General features: G+C 31.1%; 2 protein-coding genes across 3 annotated transcripts in view; one reads left to right on the plus strand and one right to left on the minus strand.

Annotated features, from left to right (window-relative positions):
* The window catches only part of tos (Exonuclease tos), an 81,470-nt gene that overhangs the window by 11,109 nt on the left and 47,499 nt on the right, over positions 1–22,862 (minus strand). For both annotated transcript variants that reach the window (XM_067263906.1, XM_067263907.1), the window contains exons 6-10: positions 19,185–19,375; positions 14,662–14,755; positions 12,121–12,328; positions 7,558–7,747; positions 2,722–3,335 (exon numbers count right to left, since the gene is read on the minus strand). In XM_067263906.1, the coding sequence (XP_067120007.1) occupies positions 2,722–3,335; positions 7,558–7,747; positions 12,121–12,328; positions 14,662–14,755; positions 19,185–19,375 (1,297 nt within the window). The remainder of the gene's footprint in view (positions 1–2,721; positions 3,336–7,557; positions 7,748–12,120; positions 12,329–14,661; positions 14,756–19,184; positions 19,376–22,862) is intronic.
* Positions 9,805–11,098, plus strand: LOC136969730 (jerky protein homolog-like). The gene has a single exon (XM_067264012.1). The coding sequence runs from the start codon at positions 9,896–9,898 to the stop codon at positions 10,985–10,987; it is 1,092 nt and encodes a 363-aa protein (XP_067120113.1). The 5' UTR covers positions 9,805–9,895; the 3' UTR covers positions 10,988–11,098.

Below are 22,862 nucleotides of genomic sequence, written 5' to 3' on the forward strand. Positions count from 1 at the left end.
ATTGCCAGGTGGCCTTTGTTTAGACCTTTTCTCTTTTTCCCTTTAGCCCTGGTCACACTATGCAATTTCCAGCCGCGCAGGCAACTGCAACCGCTACGGCTGTTCCTGTTAACTAATAATTCCCCCCTCGAAAACTGGCGCGACTGCAACAGCAACTAGAAACAAAAAGTTTGTTCTACTTGCGACGGTTGCAAACGCGCATCCAATCAGAAAACGTCTTTGTGCCATGTCATACTTTGTGTTGTATATTTGTCAACATATCTTGATTATAACATTTGTATTAACTCAGTTTCAGTACATTTAAATGCTATATTTGATATAAATCAAATCTGAATTTATAAAAGTAATTGTTAGATTTATTTTAAAAAGTTCAAATACTTTTAATAATATACAATTGAATAAAATAAATGCTTATATAACAGAAAAAAATATATCTATTATAAATGAATTAAATCATTCAAGCTTTCCTCTAAACACCACTTACCCTCAAATATTCACTTTTATAGGATTGATAAATAGCATCCAAAACTTTTGGAATAACGACTGATACTGAATTATGGGCCACTCTAAATTGGTATGCCAAACTACAAAACGTTTCACCTAAATTATATATAAGTATAAATTATATTCATACAGATATATCCCCTATAACCTTCAGCATCCGAAAACCTTAATTCATTCATCAGCTGGTGAAAGCACGATTGTTTAGCTCGTTGATTTTCATTTCGCCAAGTTTTAACCCAGCATAAACGTTTTTTCTTATTTTTCTCTTCATATATTCTTGCCAGCTCTAACAAAATTATCGCCTTTTTTCTTTTATTCATTCCATAAAAGGAACTGCTTACTATTTTAATAAGAAAAGTAGCTAAAATTCCGTAAAGACTCTGAAGTAGAATGTAAAATGTCAGTAAACTCAAGAGAGTAGACAAAAAACAAGCTACTGTAATTTTATTGGTTTATTATAGGGTCACGTGTTCCATGTTGCAACGTCAACGAACAATGTTTGACCACGAGAACACTCGCACTTGTTGCGGTTGCAGTTGCCTGTGTGGCTGGAAATCCCATAGTGTGACCAGGGCTTTTGAGTTACACTAAGGACAGCAATAGATCAACTATGTAGTTTTGTGTGTCTTGTGCCTTTGTTTGTAATCTATATATCTTGAGTTAATAAAACAACAGTATGATAGTAGAACAACATTTCTTCTTTGTTGTTTTTAAAGAAGCAAAAAAAATAAAATAAAATAAAATATATAATTATTTATAAAATAAAATAAAAATTTTAATTAATATACTTATTGCCATAAAAATAGCACACCAAGAAGGAGTTGTTGTATCACTGTGAAACTTGGTATGTGGATAAGCCAAGCAGATATGGAAATGATTAGAGTTATAGTGTGATGCTGCTGGCATTATGCAATGAGCCAGGTATTAAAGTGTGTCTCCCTTGGCCTATAAAAACAAGCATGCAAAGGCATCCTGTTTATCTGTTGTAGAGAGATGCTGTATCACTAGAGATGCCTTTACATTACAATCAAAGACCATATGAACAACTAACTGAGCTTGAGAGGGTCATCGGATTGAGAGAAGCCAGATGGTCATCTCACCAAATAGCCCACCACCTAGGCTGTTCTGACAACACTGTGAGATGATGTCAGGACCTGTGGGATGAGAGAGAGTTCACAGATACTGTGAACTCTCTCTCACATTGCTCAGGATGCCCTTGGCAGACCACTAGCCAAGAGGACTGCTTGGTCCCCTGAAAAGTATGCACACAGCCAACCATATTGGTGTCTGCCATCTGGACACAGGTAACGCCATCATTACAGGTCCATATGTCTGTTTGTACCAGTTTGAGGCATCTGGGTGAAGAACATTTGGTATTGCATTGGCCAATTACATGTGCTGTCCCCATTGACACCACTCACCATTGCCTCCATTTTGAGTAGTGTTGCTCCCGACAGGATTAGGCTGAAATGGAATTGAACCGGGTCATCTACAGTGACAAATCTAGATTCAGTTTGGGCACTGACAATGACCATGTTCATGTCTGGAGGCCCTATGGTAAATGCTTCATTTTGGAGCAGCACATTGCCTCCACAGCGGGTGTGATGGTCTGGGATGTCATCACATACGAGAGCCAGTCACCACTAGTAGTGATCCAAGGGACCACAACAGCCCAGTGATATATTAGTGACATTTTACAGCCAAATATATTGCCTCTCAAGGCAGGGCTCCCAAGAGCCATTTTCCAACAAGACAATGCTCAACCACACATAGCAAAGGTATCACAGGACTGCCTCTGCCACATTGCTGCACTTTCCTGTCCTGCCTGATCCCCTGATTTGTCACTAATCGAATGTGTCTGGGATCACCTGGAATGCCAAGTTGGACAGCCTAGGAGTTTGGCCAAACTAGATGCTGCAGGATACCATAGCACGCCTGTATCACATTGTGTATGTGGTCAAACAGGTACTAGAACTTCCTTTTGTTTGTAGTTTTTCCTGCAATAAATGATACTTTTGCTTTCAGTTTGAAATCACCTACTTATATCACTGTTACACTCACACATGTACAATTTTGTTTGATTCTGACAACTCCTAGTTGGTGCACTAATTTTTATGGCAATGAGTGTACATAACATAAAATTAAAAATCTAATATAATACAGAATGATCCAATTATCTTAAAACAATTGTTAAATTTCATGAAATAATATACATACCATTTTTCGAGTTTATTGATTTCAATGGACTAGGCCTAATTTCAACTGTATCAGTTTTTGGAGAAACTGTTTCATCTTGAAAGTTTCTATTTTCAGGACTGGACTGGAGTGAATTCTGAGAATTATTAACTGTCTGTGATAATGGTGATTCACATATATCAGAATCTTGAGTAAAAGAAAAAGTGTCAATACTACAATTGCTAAATGTCTGTGAAGAAACAGATGGACTGCTTGATATATCTGATTTTGAAGAATTGACTGCTTTTTCATCTTCTTTGCTTGCAATGTCAGTATCTTTAAGAATTTTAACTGTTTTAAAAGGTACTTGCAAACAAGAACTACAAGGAATAATTTCATTTATATTGTTATCATCATTCACATTTTTACATTTGTTCCACTTAAATTTAAAATTATTCATTTTTAACTCTTCATCAATGTTATCTTTAAATGAATTAATATTTTCTATAATAGATTCATTATGTAAATCTGTTTTGTCAATTTTTGTTTTTGCTTTTGGAGTTGAAGTTGTCTGGTTATATTCTTTCTGAATTTCATCCAGCCACTCAACAGATTTAATTTTTGGTGAATCATTTTTATTTGAGCTGAAGAAAAACCTATAAGTTTAAAAAATATATAATAATATAAATAAATTTTATAAACTTAAATTTAACTAAACTTAAATTAAATTAAAACAATAGATTTTCAATGAAAATCTATTGTTTTAATTTCAATTTGTGTATTTATGTTCAATAAATAAATTATAATGTAATGTAATTTTTTTCTCTTTGATGATACAATGTATGCATTGATAAAATGAAAAAAGTTATCAAAATGACAAAGTTATATAATTAGAATCTCCATAATCAAGTTTTTTTTAATAAACAAATATATCCATACATGTATTAATATTAAATTGTAAGAATTTTGATAATTATGTTATATATAATAATATATACTATATAATGTATTTTATATGTATATATACACACTAAATACTTGAAAATATATGCAATATGCAAACTAATATATATAACCAATTGAAAGAAGTTACAACTAGACAAAATAAATTTTGATACAGAATGAAAACTACCGATAAATGAATTGTATTATTAACAACATTCCAAATGTTATCAAATGTACTACTATATTATCTGTCTTCTAATAAAATTAACTTTATCAAAACGTGGAATTTGGATTTCGTCCAAAAATTGCACATCATTTTTGTCTGAGTCTTAATTTCTTTTTTAGATATTTTTATAATTTATATACAATATATTACACTTATTGTAATTACAGCTGTTGTTATCAGTCACTTAATATTATAAAAATTAGCAGGTCCCAAAACTATGATTACTATATTTTCACTTATTAAAACCAGAATTTTAATCATAGTTATCATTTTGTTTAAGTAAATGACCATTTTTAAGCTATCTTTTCCTTTTATTGGTCTTAAAGATTATGCATTATCAGTTATATGTTATGAATTATTGTTATCACTCTTAACTATTGCTTCAACAATAACATTCATCACTTTAATTGTTATTTAACCTCAGTACAATAGTGTAAATTGCTAGTATTTCTTAGTTCAGTTATAAATTACCGTATATCTCGGCGGATAAGACGATAGTTGAACCATAAAAAATGGCCCCGAAAATCCGGCGTCATATTATAGGACAGATACAAAACTATTAGATTGAAATTTATATAAATTAAAACCATTATAAAAAGACAGGCAAATCGTAATTATTTACTAGAAGAGAGTAGGCTATATGCACAAAATACAATAGCCCGTAGGATGTTTTTGTAAATAGTCAAGGTCATTACCCGAATGCCCAAATTAGCACGAATGTTTGCAAAAATCGCCAGATGCAAGAAAATAAAATTTGTTCATTCGAAAAATTACAAATAGGACATAATTCCATATACGCTATACAGTATTATTATTCAGATAATGATTGCTGATCTAAACTAAATTCATAGGCTGTTGATAGTTTGGGGGTCGTCTTATAGGACAGATATATGCTAAAACTATAAAACTTTGACAAAAATTTATACATTGTCTTATTTGAAGGTCGTCTTATCCGCCGAGATATATGGTAATAGTAATTTATCCAGTATATAACAATAATAATAATTTAAATAAAGTTATACATTTTTTAATTGTTTTTAATACGTCCTTTTTAATGGCAAAGTCAACAAAACCAGAATTTCCATTAACTGTAATCTTATTTACTTACTCTGTGAGGTTAGCCGATTGGGTGGAAAGTGTCACAACAATTGAGCAGTCTATACAGTCATGTGGGAGAGGAAAGACTCACTGAGGCAGGTTTTCCATCTTAAAACAGTTTAATAAAAAAAAAAAGTCCTTACAACTATTCTTATAACAAGGCATAATGCCTATCCAAAGGTGGGAAATCAGTCTGTACAAAAGTTCAAATGTTCTGATGATCATTTCTCTTCCAGCAGAGGTGATGTGGAGAGTGACAGTCCTAGGGTGCACAGCACAACTTGAAGAAATGATTTCCAGAGACAGGGTGTACCAGGGCGAAACTTGCCAGGACGGGATGGTGAAGACAAATCCCAAAACGTTGAACAAGCTTTCGTTGTTGAACGACAGCAGCAAAAATCCAGGAGAGGAGCATTCTGAACCAAGAACCCCTCATCCTTGAAATGCAGAGTTTCATAAGTTTTTCCCTTAAAGCCATCCTTTCATTGGTCCTTACTTGTCACCTGATGACAATTTGAAACCGATCGGAGAGCGCAGGAGAGGTCAGTTTCGTGACTAAATATGACGCCTTTCCAATCACATTTCCCTCGACTTTAGTCTTTTCTATTGTTTAAATAATTTACAAAAAAACTTCCATTGTTTAATCAAGACATTTAATTCCTCCTATTTGTGTCTGAAAAGGAGATCTTTAATTTCTCGATTGATACCCCACATTCGGACCTCCCAGTCAACCCTGTTTGGGTCCTCACACTCTGCTTAATTTTATAAATCAGTTATTGGTAAGTGATTACAATAAGCAAATTCTACAGTATTGTGATCTCAGTTTTTACTTAAACAGATAACTTTACTTTTAAACAAACTGAGTGTTATCATTTATTGAAATAAAACAATTTATGACTTATTACTTAAAATTAGAGAAAATGTAAGTTTTCATTTAAAAGTTCTTGCTAAATCTTTCAAAAATTTTTTAGAAATACCGAAATTAAATATTCTATTATTATTTAAAATTATACCTACACACTTTAACATTTATCCAGACACAAAATAGATCTTTCCAGCATGAGTATATGCATATGATGCATTAGTTCCATTGTGATGTCTAGAGCAAAATAAATAAATTAAGTCAAAAAACAGACATGTGTAAATCATGCAATAGTTCTAAGGCAATATGTAAATTTTCCTAACAAGAATCAGATGCAAATTAAAAATGTGATCTTGACAAATCATGCCAATGTTGTCACAAAAGAACCAACTTCATGCAGTGTGTTAATTGGTAGAGCACAACAATGTATTATACCAATAAATATTATTGTGAAATTATTTTATTTTATGGGAAAATGAGACAAAATACATAAAAAGCAGCATAAAGATTCTATAGATGCTCTATAATTTTGATGTACTTCCATGCCTATCCACATACAAGCAAATGTGAAGCAGTGAAACAATGTGGACTGCAGTACTCATAAGTACATTGAATTTTACATTGACATGATATATATTTATTCAAATGCTATCTGCAACTGACATAACATGCAGGGCAGTGACAAACAGTGATTAAACTGGTACAACATTATGTTAAATTTATGCCAGGACAAACCACAATTGCTTGAACATATTTTATGCACTAGCAAGGCACCTTTTTCTGGAAGGAATGAGTAAACACCATAATATGCACCAGTGGACACAGTGTGCTTCATAATCCATGCAAAGTACACAACACTAGGTGTTTTACACTACATGTCTGGTATGGCATCTGGAGTAAGCAGGTTTTTGGTCCTGTATTCATCAATGAAAAACCGTGACTAGTGACCACTATCTTAATTAATATCCTATATATAACAGTAAATGAATGGCTTGATGATTTGATACTGCACTACAGCAGATCTAGTATCAGCAAAATGGCACACCAGCTCATTCCCAGGCAGACGTGTCAGTGGCTCATATTGGTTTGACCATTGATACAGTGGACACAACATAGTCCTGTTCAGGGCTATTATTGTTCCCTGAACTTGACAGTGCTGGATTTTTTCATTTGAAAGCACCAGTTTACAATGCATACCCAGCAGCACCACATGATATTGGCAAGCTGTAAAGCAAGTACAGGAGGCTTTTAGGGCAGTGATGTGAGGTATATGAGGTATGCCATGTGTCACCCATAACACCACTTTCAACTATCTACACTTTTATATTGCTGCTGAAGATAATGGTCATTTTGAAGATGTACTACAGCAAAATAAAGCTAATAGTTTTTGTATTAATTTATGTAATGTTGGTTTTTATCCCTTTACAGTCAAAGTTCTTTGTCTGTTCTGCTAAATCTTAAAATGATGCTTTTCCATTTTTCTTGCTCTCAGAAGAGAGGAAAATTTATATATTTTCCTATCTCTCCTGAGAGCAAGAAAAAGGGAATGGAACGTGTTGAAATTACCCACACAATTTACATCTATCTGTTTTGAATGGATTTATTTATTTTACTGTAAACATAGCAGTGAAACTAGTGCACTGTGCATGCATAAACATGGTGAAAAGATCTCTTTTGCATCTAAGTAAATGTTAAAGTAAACACTTTACATATAATAATAATAATAATAATAATTATCTATAATTACCTGCTTTTCACAACTTTAGGTAAAGCTGGTGCATTTATTTTAAAAATATTTATAGGTTTATCTTTTAATGATGTTTTATCTGTAATATTTTCAGTTTTTTCACACACATTATCTGTTTTTAGCCTTTTATTCGTAGATGGATTAACAAAACTGTCTTCCAATTCACCATACATGTCAAATAATTCTTTATCTAGAAAAAACAACAATTCAATTAAAATTCATTTCATTTTTGTAATATAATGAAACATTTTATATTAAATTCATAATGATATTCAGTTCAGTTCTATAACATAATTAAATAACACTGATGCTAAAACAAAACAGTTAATGATCTTCACAACAGACTCCATCATAAACAAGAGGAAAAAAAGACCAATTTCTCGACCTGTGGGTATGGCTTACAAGTTCAATTATCAACAAGAAAATTATCCCAAATAATGAACTGATCAATTCTTTGTAAAAAAATTTCTCCTTGCAGTAACAGATTAAATTCAGTATCACTAACATATCTAAATGTAAAACATAATTAAAGCAATAAATAAATGTACATTATATATACATACTTGTACAATGGAAATATATGAAACTAGGAAAAAAAAAAAAAAACAGAAAAACAGTACTATTAGTGTTTACAGTACTATAACAGTACAGTACTGTAGTTTTTTGTTTATTGTACTGTTATAGTACTATAAACAGTATCAACAAAAAATAATCACCGTCCAAAATCTGCTTTAAAAAAAGTGACTCTTCTTTATAAAGAGATAACACAAGGATTCATTGACATAATAAACCTCAATTCAAACAAATGCAAAAACTGAGGTTTCCTAAGAATTTTAAATGTAGAAGAATATCTAATGATGAGTTGTATAACTTTCCCAGCTGTTATAAAATTTTATTTTAAAAATAATATTTATATTATTAATCATAATAAATAAAATTATATGTAGTACCATCTGTTATAAGATTTTGTTGTAAAAAACGTTTTATATTATTAATTATTATAGTATGGCAAAAAGCTTAATTTTGAGGATGGTGATGAATTTTATAAAAAAAAAATTATAAATGCTAATACATGTGATGAGTAAAATCTTCATTAAGTCTGACCCTAAGTAGATATGACATACAATACCCTTTATCTCCCCACTCCCTCAACCTTTAACCACTAAAATTTAACAGTTTAAATGCCCCTTATACACAAAAAATTTCTTAATGTTTACCCCATCCTGAGATATTAAATGAAATAGATGTCAATACACACAAATTTTTTCCCATTTTTTTTGACATTTTTGGATTCAGATCTCAAAACATGATTTGCAAAAAACTGGGAGGGTCAAATTTGACACGATTCCAATACTCTCCATTGTGTACTCATAACATTGGGGAAAGTAAAAAGTACATGATAAACATTCTACAATGCTAATCAAAATTATGGACATAGAAAAAGCACTGAAGTTGTAGAAACTACAATGTATCTTACAACCTTTGTTAGTTTTGTCAATATTTTGACTGTTTCTAAGTGATGCCTCTTTAGGAAAATTAGGAAAATTAAATTTATGACTGCTATGCAAAGTAAGTCAAGAATAAAATTATAGAGAAAACAATTTAAAGCAAGCATTACAGATAAAGTGTATTATGTTATATTAATACAGACATAGTGTTATCAGGAGGCATGATATTAGCATATAATTACTAATAGTTTTAAATTACTTAAAGCTATTTTTTACTTTTTGTAAATAGTATCTTCAGGAATCACCATCACAAAGCAAAATAAATATTTAAATTTGTGTGTTAAATCTTTATAATAAATTCATGGAAATTATGGTTAATTTGAATTCTAAAAAAACAACATTATGATAAAAATATGCAAAAGTAACAAATAATAAAAAAATTTAGTTAGAATTCAAATTTGTTAATAAAAGAATTTCTTGAAATGCATTGTTATAACAACAGATTACAAATAACCCCTTTCGGGGGAAAATTTTTGAATTGAAACAACATAACTTCTGGTTTGCATCAAAAGCTTGTATATACAGTAGAGCATCAATTATCTGATCCCCGATTAACTGACCGCGTTCTAGTCAGCAAATTCAAATGTCCGCTAGTAATGTGGCGCTACAATATTTGGTTATGTCTTGGCTATTTTAATATTATTTTTGTAAATTTTTGCATGTTTTAGCTGGCAGCACTGGCTCGACCATGAAAGGGAGGCTAGTATTTAAACGAGGCTTAATTTTCTAATTATGCTGAATCAGAATCCATTTTCATCGGAGATATAAATTTTGGATCTGTGAATTTCACACTTGTAACGGATCATGCTGTAGTTGTTGTACTGTTCGCAATGGCAACTAAATGTAAACTCGTTGTTCTCAGTGTTTCTGATAAACTTAAAATAATAGATCAGTTGAAAAGTGGTGCTAGTAGATTAAGCTTAGCTGGTGAATATGGAGTTGGAAAAACCACAATAACAGACATTAAAAAGAACAGTGATGCCATTAAAAAATTTGCAAGTGTATTTGACAGTGAGGATGGAAGCTTGCACAGAAAAACGATGAAAATGGCAGAAAACACGGATTTGGACACTGCAGTTTACACTTGGTTCATGCAGGTACGTAGCCAAGGACAACCAATAAGTGGCCCTTTGATTTGTGAAAAAGCTCTTCAAATGAACAAGAAACTAGGGGGTAATGCTGATTTTCAAGTGAGTACTACCAGCTGGCTTTTGTGTTTCAAATCTAGGCATGGAATTAGGGAATTGGACATCCAGGGTGAAAAATTATCGGCTGATGCCAAATCAGCTGAACATTTGAAAAAGTCTTTTAAAAACATGATTGATAAGGATGGTTACAAAAAAACCAATGTCTACAATACAGATGAAACTGGTTTGTACTGGAAGAAAATGCCATCAAAAACCCTAGTTTCTAAGTATGAAATGTCAGCACCTGGTTTTAAGGCAAGCAAATCACGCATTACTGTTATGGTATGCGGAAATGTTACTGGAACGCACAGGCTACCTTTGCTAATTGTAGGAAAGTCTAAAAATCCACGGTGCTTTAAGGGAATAAAAAAATTGCCGGTCATCTACAAAAATCAAAAGAATTCATGGATGGATACAAGCATTTTTATAGAATGGTATGACACTATATTTATCCCTGAAGTCAAAAAGCATCAGCTTAAAACTGGGAATACTGGAAATGTTTTGTTGTTGATTGATAATGCCCCAAGTCATCCCTCAAACATTTCATTGGAAAGAGAAAACGGAAAGTTTAAAGTTGTTTACTTGCCTCCCAACGTTACTTCAGTCCTCCAACCGATGGACCAAGAGGTCACTGAAAGCTTCAAACAATATTACAGAAAGGCATTGCTGCATATGGTAATGCTCTGGGAAGAATGTGAAAAACAATTCAGCAAGTGTACACTGAAATTAACTTGAAGGATGCTATGTACAGTACATGGCAGCAGATGCTTGGGCTACTGTCAAGGACACTACACTAGTAACAGCTTGGAATAAGCTCCTACCATCAGATGAGTCTATCTCTGCACCTGAAGAACCACCAAACAGCCAATTTGCATCACATCTGTGTGGGCTGATTAAAGAATGTTATGCATTTGAAGAATGCGACAATGAAAATATTCAAGACTGGCTCAAATGTGATGCCAATGACTCTGGCTATCAAATATTGTCGGACGATGAAATCATTGCCAGTGTCATCGACAACCAAGACCCTTGCGACAATGAGGAAGAACCTAGTGATGACAACCGTGCTGAAAAAGGACCATCCAGTGAAGAAGCTTTTCACGGACTTGAGACAGCTATGAAGTGGTTAGAACAGCAAGAAAAATGTGATGCTATCCAATTGTTGTTTTTAAAACATGTATTTAGCGGCAAAAAAACAAGTATCAGCTGTGAAGCAAAAGAAACTTTTAGACTTTTTTTCCTAATGTATAGGCCTACTTTATGAAAAATATGTAACCCAAATATACATTTTTTTGTTTTATATATTTCAATGTACAGTACAGTACTATATTTATTTTGTGCAAAATAAAGAAATAAATTTTCACGATACAATAGCGACAATTATTATTTTTAAAAAACTTTTTGTTAGGCTTAACATCGTTAAAAATTCAACACAAAGCGACGCACAACGGAGAAAAATTTCAACATGGGGTAGATTAATAGCGATATACTAATATACTATACTAATAATGTATTTTTTCATACTTTTCGGTTATCTGACCAACCCCCGTCCCCAATTAAGTCGGATAATCAATGCTCTACTGTAGTTAATCAGAGCCTCATGCCCCTAAGGTTTCCATATCTGGTCTCAGCTTTCATCTAACTAACTCTGTTCTTGAGATTAAAAAAAAAAAAAAAAAAAGACAGACGACAGTGGGAATTTATAGGTATACAATTTTTTCAAATTGCAACCCAATAATAATATTAACTATAATAAATACAAATATATACATAATAATTAGTTAAATAAAAGAATGATTTATACAAAAAATGAAATTTAATAAATACAATAGATTTAAGATACACCAACATTAAAAAAAATTACACACCTGAAGGAGATTTTTTCTTTTGTACATTTGCTGTTACTGGTTTCAAAATTCTTTTTACATCTATTGTAACTTGTTTTCCTTTAGTAGAAACTGCTGAACATACTATTCCTTCTTGATTACTAATTTTAGGTATTTGATAGCTTGGACTCCAAATACTTTTCACTTTATCAATTCTATTATCCCAAGTAACATTTTTGTTAACTTTAGACTAAAATTTAAAAAAAATTTTATATCAATAAAAATATCTAGATAACTTTCAATCATTATTCTAATAAGAATTTATAGTGTATTTGTTTTCACAATATTAATCTGAAATGTCTTCCTATTCTAATTTTTCAAAAATTTAAAACTTTTTAATTTTAACTGTACTAAAACTGAAATATACTGTATTTTCTGCTACATCTTTGTGAGCATTTTAACTTGCAAATATATAAATTTTCTATTGATCAAGTTTACTTATTATAATGATATAAAATTTTAAACAAATTGTAAACAACGTTTAAAGTCTAGTAGTAAAAAGTTTTTAATAAAAAACTTTTGACAAACATTTTCAATCTTGACCAAGGTCTGCCTCAGGTCTTTAAATTAATGAAAATTCCAAATTGGAATGCATAGAATAAATTTTTCTAAATATTATTTTTAAAAATTGGAACAAAAACAATGCTATATAACAAAAATTAAACAAACAAGATAAATATAAAATTTAACACATATAAAAATTTATGATACAACTTAATACCAATTGACAAAACTTAATTTATGTCGATCCTCCATGGTTTTTCATAAAAGAATTGCCTTGCATGCAAAATTGTTTTTCCGTCCTTAAAGTTAGTACATTTGCCATTCAGTCCGACCTCGTATATTTCCAAGGCTTCTAGGGCCCTAATATGATCTGTTTGAAATCACTGCCTTATTAACATGGCATTTTGGAAATTGGCTCACACGTAAGACTCAGTGGCATAAGTGGACAGGACGGTGATATGCCTTTTGTTCAAAATGTCATAATAATGTTCTTGTACCCTATTTTGTATTGAGCGTTTAGTGGACCCAATGTACACTAAATCCCCTTGGAATCTGTTGTCCCTCACAGGTACACTGTACACCCCTGGCAATCTGTGCACCTGGAGTTGGGGTTGCATGCTTGACTTCTGTTGGAAATCCCTTGGTTGTTGGAGATGTTGCACATGGCTTGTTGGTTGGAGTAGGCGTGGGATTTATTTATTAGGTCCTTTTTATACCCATGTTTTATAACTATATCCTCGAAATGTTTTAGCACTATTAAAGTGTCTTCCCAATTGGTATGGTATGTATAGACCCATCTTGTTAGTGCACAGAAGGCTGCCACTTTATACAAAAAAGCATCGGCCAAGTTTGCCTGAATAAATAATGGTAAGTAGCAGGGTTTGTAACAAATGCCCGTTTCTATGCAGCCCTTCTTGAAATGAATGTTAATATCTAAGAAATAAGTGCTATTACTACTTATCTGATCTAATTTAAGGGTTAGATCATACCGGTTATTGTTCATGCATTATAAAAAAACTGTTTACATCCTGCTCAGAGAACAAACAGATCATCAACATATCTTTTGTATACAACAATGTACAATATGAACTAAGGTATGACTTTTCCCTCCAACTGACACACAACCAACTCATACAGGTAACCCAAAATGAAGCAGCCCATGGGTACTCCCCATTTTTGTAACTATGTACTGTTATTAAATTGGAATACCAAGGAATAACACATTAGGTGTATGAGTTCTAAGATCTGTTTTGGTGAGCAGTTGCATCAATTCTGCTTAGTAAAAGATCCCTAAGAGTACAGAAGCATGGTTGCAGCTTTACCAAGGGGTATAAGGAAACAAAAATCAAATACCGTAATATGCGCCCTATCCATTTTAACTCTACCCGCCGTAAGATATCTATCAGATTGCTGGAATTCTTGATAACCTTTCAAATACATCAAAGCATCAAATGCACCAATGTAATGTTGTGTACCATGGTTTCTAGTAGCCAAGTTGGAGATCTTGCTTTATCCACAATGTGTCTAAGGGAAGGCATCAGTTTATGCATTTTTGCAAAAACAAATAACTTAGGTGTCTTTGGTGAGGCAACAACCATACAACCTGGATTATTCCAGTATTAAGAAGAAGATAATTTTAATTAGTACAAGGGAGATTTATCTGATAAATTGACATAGGAAAAACATTGTCTGGCAATCCAAAAGGAAGTTAGATTTAGCCCTAACCCTAGTCAGGATTAATACTAGTTATTTTGTATAATTTAGCTGGCATAGCTTGTAGACCTTGGTCAAAATCAAAAACATTTGTCTAAAGTTTTTTATAAAAAACTTTTTGTTACCGGACTTTAAAGGTTGTTTACAGTATGTGATTCATTCCAGTATTAAGAAGGAAATTTTATAAAATTTTAATTTATTTAATACTGTTGTATCCAGAGCTTATCACTTTATCTAATAAAATAATATTAATTTTGGTAAATTATTTACATTTACTAATTATGTTAAATCTACAAAAAGACTTACTTGCTTGAGAGGATCAAAATCATCTATTACTTTCATGGTATTGACATTAATATTACCTAATGCTAATTGATATGCCAAATTATCTGGAAAATATCTGTTGTTAGTCAAGAAAATTTTACTTTTAAATATATCAGGCAGATTTAATAAATAAAACTAGTAGTCCTGCTAATCAAATATGAAGGCTATTTTTTAAATAAGGTCCGTTTTTTAATAAAAAGAAAAACACTGTAAATATCATTAAAATATATTTTTTTTCCATATTCTACATACTTTTATCTACTTTTCTACATAATTTCCATTTTTGTTTAAACATTTGTCATACCGCTCAAGAATTTTTTGAATTCCGACTTCAAAGAAATCTGCCGCCTGTGAAGAAGCCCAATCCATGACTGCAGTTTTCACTTCTTCATCGTCGTTGAACCGTTGGCCACCAAGGAACTCCTTTAATCATCAAAACAAGTGAAAATCACTGGGTGTAAGGTCTGGACTGTGTTAATGATCGTATCGAGTCAAAAACGATAAAGCACTGTCCAATCTTTTTGTTTTGTGATCATCAGAAAGCAATCTTGGAACCCACGGAGAACACAATTTTCGATAATTCAGTTTCTCCGAAACAATGGTATACAAAACTGATATTGAAATCTGTGGAAATTCAATTGATAACATTGAAATCATGAATCGTCGGTCCTCTCGAATTTTGTTATCCACATCACGAACCAAATCTTCAGAAATCAGAGAAGGTCGGTCAGGGCGTGGCTCATCATGCACATTAACTCACCCATTCTTGACCGTTCTTACCTATTTTCGAACTTTATTGTCACTCATAGCATTATCACCGTAAACTTCACAAGTCTACAGTGAATTTCCGCTGCTGCCAAGTTTCTTGAACTCAAGAATTGAATCTCACCTCACATCTCATCAGTGGGAGACTCAATTTTCTTAAACATTTTAAACTTCTACAGCTCAGCATACAGACAGAAGATATGGCTGCAAATGGTCTCAAAACGCGCGCCAAGCTTGCTCGGAGCAGAAGCGCATGCGTACTGCCGTGATTGTGCATTATTCTCACTCTCATTCACAAACGGACCTTATTTAAAAAATAGCCCTCGTATATTTAATTTTTTTGAAGTTTTAAAGAATATAACTGCAACAAATGACAAGAAGGTAATCCTTAAATAAGTAGTTTTAATACAATTTAGTTTTTCTTGACTAATTTTATTATGAGGCTGATTCAATAAATAATATTAGCAACATTGTTAAAGAAAAATAACATAGAATACAAGATTGAGACTAATAGTATTGAAAATGTATACAATAATGCAGCCCTGTATACATATCTTGAGAATCAAACAAGTTAAAGGAAAACAAGATGATGATGATGATGATCTCATCAGCTGTCAGTCAGTATATGTCAACTTTCTGACCCAAGAGAGTATCAACTTACACTTTCTCAGAGTTGATAGTGACATCTTATGACACCTTTCTTTTGACTTTTGGTCACATCTAGAAATTTGAATATGACAAAGAATGACTGATTTTAGTCAGTCATTGCCCATCCTTCCAGCTGTTTGGATAAGTGTTTGTGTGCCCTCCTATCTAGTTGCTGAGATTTATAATTGTGTGCTTCATCTACATTGCTACTTGAGTACTATCCGATGCAATATACATCATCCAACTTTGAAGCTCTACACATCAAGAACTGTTTTCCTGTGTCTCCCATCAGGGGATAGATTTGTTAGGATTCTTAAGATATCAAAATTTGTAAACTTTCTCTCTCTCTCCCTCCCTCCCGCAATGATAGCATACATAACCACAAAGACTATGTCTTACTTACACATGTAACATATTGTACAAACTTTTGTGCAATCCAATAAATGTTTAAATGCATTAAATTGTGTTGAGTGACTTCTTCCAACTGAATCTCATCATTTCCTACTACATCCTCTTACCCCTAGTCTCACATATGAGATCATATTATTGCCATCCACAAAAACACTCAAAAAAACTTGAGTAGTAGGCATAACCTACTTGGTATCAGAAATTTCAGTGTGTAATCACTTATATTTGGCAATAAAAAGGCTCTAAAGATCATACAAAATACCATATATCTGTCCCTGCCAGGTGGCATTTGCATCCATTACAGTTTACAGAATGGCATTGCCCATATCAACAGGCATCAGAATCAAACAGTGAGTTTTTACTTGATTGATTTTTGAAAGCCAAAAGCCTACCTATTGAGATCCATTGCAGGATATATGTACAATATAGAGAGTCATACATATTGTTACAAACTTAAAAGTCGATAGACATTTTAAATCCAAGTTACAAAAAGCTTGGATTAAAAATCCCATGCAGTTTATTGTCTATGTTTATTCAACCTTTCTTGAACTTTTGAATCTACATGCAGGCTTTTTGCAGAGACATGCATGACTCTCCATATTGTGTGTACATCCTGCAATGGAAATCAGTAACTTGTAAGTGTAATGCCTTCGGCTGTCAAAAACAGAATAACAGCTTGAATAACATAATAAAAATAGTCAAGTAAATTCTATGTGCAGTAAACTAGAGCTTTTCTATAATAATTCTTCATATATTTGTCAACTTAGACATTAATTATTAATAGGACTGTTAAACTGGTGTTAGGTGTTTATGCAAAATTGAGTAAAAGTTCTTATAGAAAACAGACTTTCTTTATTGAGCCTCCCTTTAACTCAATTTTTCATAAACACCTAACACCAGTTTAACAGTCCTATTAATAATTAATGTCTAAGTTGACAAATATATTAAAAATAGAAATAAGGACAATAAGGCAATAATAGTTATTTTCTATAATAAGTTTCAAACTTATTATAGTCAAGTAAAACTAAATTGTATTAAAATTAATTATTTAAAGATCACACACACATAGCATAAATAATCTCTGTGTCATCTGTTGCAATTATATTTTTTAAAACTTCAAGAAAATTATATATAGTTGATTAAACACAATTACACAAGAATTTTAATTTAAAAAAATCCAAGTTTTTATCTTATATAGCAAACTGTTTACTACAATAATTTTGAGTATACCCTAAACTAAAACAAAACATGCTGATAACATTATGTACTGTACAGTACAGTACAATCACTACTACAATACTAGTAAGATATTCTAACAAACATAACTACATGCTATAACCAGCAAAGAACAGATATATTTTAACAAAACCAAATGTTTTCTTTCGTTTTAATCAGATATCATCAGGAAGAAAACATTTGTTTTCATTAAAATATATGTTTTTTGCTGATTATTGGTATATAGTTGTATTTATTATGTAGAATAAGTAAATAAGGCTACATTACAAGAAATTCTGTAATGTAGTCTTATTGCTTAATAATATAAATGTTATTTTTTAAATAAAATCTCATAACAGCCAGGAAAGTTATGCAACTTGTTGCTGGATTTTTATATAAGTATATTTATTTACTTTAGATCTTTGATAAAATAATTATGGAAAGAGTTCCAATAATTATAACAAAAATTTTTATGTAGGAATGTATGTAAGGGTTCTTACATATATTCCTACATAAAATCTAATAAGAAGTTAAATTAGTTTATTAAAATAATTGGCTTTCAAATTTTTCAATACTTTTATATTTTATAAAGTCTAATGTGAGGGTTGTCAAGTGATGTCCAGGCCCCAATGTGAGATTCTATTATTTTGATACCAGTGTAACGTTTCCATTGGTGTTTTTCTCTGAGACCTGTGTGAGGTTCGAGTATCCCAATGGAGTTTTATATGGTTTTTTAGCCTTCCTATTGCCGAATATAAGTATTACACTCAGAAATTACACTTATATAAATGCCTACTACAGGAGTTTTGAGCATTTTTATGGATGGCAATAATGTGGTCTCGTATGTGAGACTATGGGTAAGAGGATGGAGTAGGAAATGACAAAATTCAGTTGGAAAGAAGTCACTTGACACAATTTACTACATTTATTAGACAGCACAAAAGTTTGTACAACATGTTACACAACTAAAGAAGACAGAGTGCTTGCATTCATTGCAAAGAGAGTGAGAGAGAGAGATTCACAAATATCAGTATCTTACAGGTTTGAACTAGAAATTCCACGTTGCGGAGAACAGGCGATAAGTTCTTAACGTTGATTAACAGTTCTGCAAGGTAGCAGCACACAAGCTGAAGGACAACAAGAAATCCGAAGGCAGGAATGAAATTGCAGATGGTAATAGCACACAGGTAGGGATCTTAAAGGAATGAAGAATGGGCAGTGACTGAATGGAATCAGCAATTGCTCATTATATTAAAAGCAGCAAATATCTTAGCAATGTCTAGAAGTCAAGGGAAAGGAGTCACTTCTGATGCTGAGAAAGCGTAAGTTGAAACTCTCTCAGATCAGAAAGTTGACACACTAGTTTCTGATGAGGTCATCTTAGGATTGTTTTCCTTTTTCTTGTTCAATTCTCATACTGAAGATCAAATTTTTGTCTTAATAAAACAATATGTAAGTAAAAAGGATACTCTCCAGCATAATGTAAATCTTTAAAATTAATATCACTAGGATAAGGATTTAATGGTTTTAATTTTCTTTCCAGTGGACAAAATATTAATTGATATAAAAATGTATTATTTGCTTTTATAAATAATTCTTTGTATTCTGATGTAACAGTTAAATTTGGCATTTTCAAGTAAGTTGGAAGTTTTGATAAAACCTAGAAAATAAAAATTCTCTTTTATAATTATAAAATATGTTTGATATTATAAATTTTTATATATTTTTAATAAGAAATAAACCAATAAAATATCATTCATCATTTTAAGAACTTACTGTTTGTTTATAGGAAGTTTATATTAAAAAAGTAGAGCTAGATTTATTTTAAAAAAATTTATTTTTGATTTAATATTTGAAACTCTTCAATATAACTAATGTTACATTGCAGGCAGTTTCAAGTAGGGATATCAAATCTTTGGCTTTTTAAATCTTCAGAGTTTTAAAACATGATTTTCAAAACTTTGAAGTTTTAAAAGTTTTAATGCCAACATTTTTGTCATAATTTATCGTTACTAAAAATGAATGAATTCAATTTATTATGAATTGATTAGATGATTATATTGAGAATTCTTAAAATTAAATTCATAAATACAGGCCAGAAATTTTAGAAACAAGCTTTATTGAAATTCAGTTTAGAATTTCAAATCTGTTTGATTATTAAACATTTTGGATTTTCTGTAAAATAAAAAGTTAAGTATACAAAGTGCTAAAATGATGAGGAGACAATCAATTTTTTATTTTTGTTGAAATGTTACAAATTCAGAAAATCCTTTCACTGTTGGTCAATATAGGGTTTGATGATTTTGTGTGCTAAGTAAAGTTTCTCTATATTTTGACTACGTTTTTGTACCAACATTGACATATTAATTTTTTCTGCTTTGAAATTTACTTTTAATATTGTTTAAATATTAATTAAAATTTTTTGTAACTTCAGCTCACTTTTTCCTAACACTGTGAAACCTAAAAATGCCAAAAATTTTTTAAGGTGTGAAGTTTTGATTGATATCCCTAGTAAACCAAATGACAGTCTTAATTAAACAAGGTATTTTACACTACCATTAAAATTAAAAATTAAGTAATTTGGTACTAGAGGTAGTAGATTTCAGGTACCATCTCTTATCAAAATTAATAATTATAATAATTTAATATAATTTAGAACAATCTGGAAGAAAAGAATCAGCCAGAAGTGGAACCTTCACTTTTCATGTGGTGTGCTGCTCAGTTATACCACCTGGATCTCTAAGCACCTCTTTGCTTCCAGACACAGTTCCCTACAAATGATATCCCTAGTTTCAAATATTACATCAAATTACTAAAACATTAATTATATTTTTAGTAATTTCTTCATTTTACTTTTAACATAGCATTTATTAAATAATAATTTATAATTTTCTAAAATTACATTTATATATATTATGAATTAACTTTTATTGTTAAATTTTATATTTTGAAAGAAGTAATTATAGCATACAAAAGAAAACTGAAAATGTTCATTAAAAAAACTATTGCAAAACTGGGGGAAGTGTCAAAAAATAAAATTCACAACTTAAATAAATTCCAACAATAAATTTTAATAAACAAAAACATTTTCAACCTAATTTGATAAGTCTTCCTCAGTTACTCAAACTTTAATTCCCTTAAATATTTGGAAATATTAGAAATATACAAAGCTAGTAAAAACTACAACTGTGTTAATTACCATGATGCAGACATTATCAGCCATATGGAGGGCTCGTTATGAAGTCTGACTTGGTAAAGCTTTCAATGTATTATTACTACTATTTAATATTCATTATTATTTTTATTTTTAATTTTTTATCCTTTGAATTTAAATTTTGTGTGTTCTAATTTGTACTTTAAATTTCTTTTATGTTCTTTTTCATTCAAATTTTTGTAAGTTTGATAACTCAACAACTGAGGAAGACTTATCATATTAGGTCAATAATATTTTTGTTCGTTAAAATTTATGCTGGAGTTTACTTAAGGTGTAAATTTTATTTTTTTGAAAATATCCATTATATTACATATGAGAAACAAAGAAAAAATTTTCTCAGGATGAAAGCATACTTTAAAACAATGTAAGTATATAGTAATTGCAAAAGTTCAGTTGTTGCAAAAACTTGTAATATTTCTTAGAATTTAGTTAGAAAAAGTAATTATTAATAAAATATATAAAAGAATACATTAAAATCAATTTTAAATACAGTCAAACCTGTTTTTATGCGGGGGATAGGGACCGCATTAAAAAAATAAAATAAAAAAAAAATTGCACGAAACTTCACGAATGGCTGTAATAAATAGTTTTCGCAACACAATTAAAAAAATATTTTTTTATGCGGTCAACAGGGACCGCATAAAAAAGTCTCACATAGAAAATAACTCAAAACCGTACGAAATAGAATTTATTGACAACAGATGTCAGCACTTGACTGCATCGTCTGGTCTATCGTCTGTTTTACATATTTTTGTCCAGGTGGTGTTTTGTTGACTTAAAAAGTAAATTATTTCATTTTTCGCATATTCATGCAATAATATTACTATAATAAGTGCATTTATGCTATAATAAGTTTATTTAGCTATAATAAGTCAACGTGAGACATGACGAATCGCACGAGACTAGTTGCCAACTATACCGCACAAATAAAAAAATCGCACAAAAAAAACCGCATAAATTAAAAATTCACATTAAAAAAAATCGCACATAAAAAGAGCGCATAAAAACAGGTTTGACTGTAATGGAATCATAAAACAAAGACAAAAAGATGACAATGCTACAGGAAATCCTTATTAGTTCAAAATTCAGGGGGAAAAAATGTTCACAACTTCAAATTATCAGAGATTTACATATTTCCTATATAATATACCAAATGCCACATAACTGATGTAATTTATTAAGCAAATGGAATATGGCTACTTATACAGAATACTAGTTTTGTTAATTAATAATAATATAAATACACTGCAAGTAAATAAACAAGTGTCTGCTGAGAACCTCACAGGTTGCCAAATAGGTTTTATAAAAAGTAAAGCAGAATTCCTGAAAATGTGGCAAAATTATTTTTAAAGTGGCCCAAAAGTAGTGGCCTAGAGTCTTACAAATATCTCAATCTGCTACTTGTAGCCAATCTTGCAATCCCGAAATCCATCTATATTTTATGAAATAAGAAAAAAAATGACAGTCTATGTGTAAGGTGACACCCAAAAATGTGTTACTGTAAAAGCAAAGTCATATTGACAGATTAGAGTTGTTCTTGGTTTATTGTTCTCTTACAGCATAGAGGCACTTTGATCTAAACAAATGAATTAATGTATGCATATCAGTTTGGACAGAATTTTTACTTTGAATATTGAAGTAGCCATATTTCAAACTAACCAAATTCCTTAACATGTGTCTATATCCACTGCTGGGACAAAAGTACTGTACAGTTATGAACTAAAAGGAATTCGAATCAATGAGAATTTGCTGTACATCTTTCACAAATGTGCTGATTAGATTTATTTGCAATTTCTTTAGCTTTGGCCATAACATTGAGTAATCTGAAGTTTCTGTAATCTTCAACTCTTCTCACTGCTTAATAATGAGGTTTTTTCCCAAAATCAAACAACTCGGAATTATATTTTTTTTTGAGCCAATGAAAAGAAAATTG

Source organism: Centruroides vittatus, unplaced genomic scaffold (assembly GCF_030686945.1).
Source record: "Centruroides vittatus isolate TY-2023 unplaced genomic scaffold, ASM3068694v2 contig_18, whole genome shotgun sequence".
Lineage (NCBI taxonomy): Eukaryota > Metazoa > Arthropoda > Arachnida > Scorpiones > Buthidae > Centruroides > Centruroides vittatus.

Excerpts from the sequence above, each read along its gene's own strand:
- LOC136969730 (XM_067264012.1), top strand. The coding sequence starts at position 9,896 with ATGGCAACTAAATGTAAACTCGTTGTTCTCAGTGTTTCTGATAAACTT.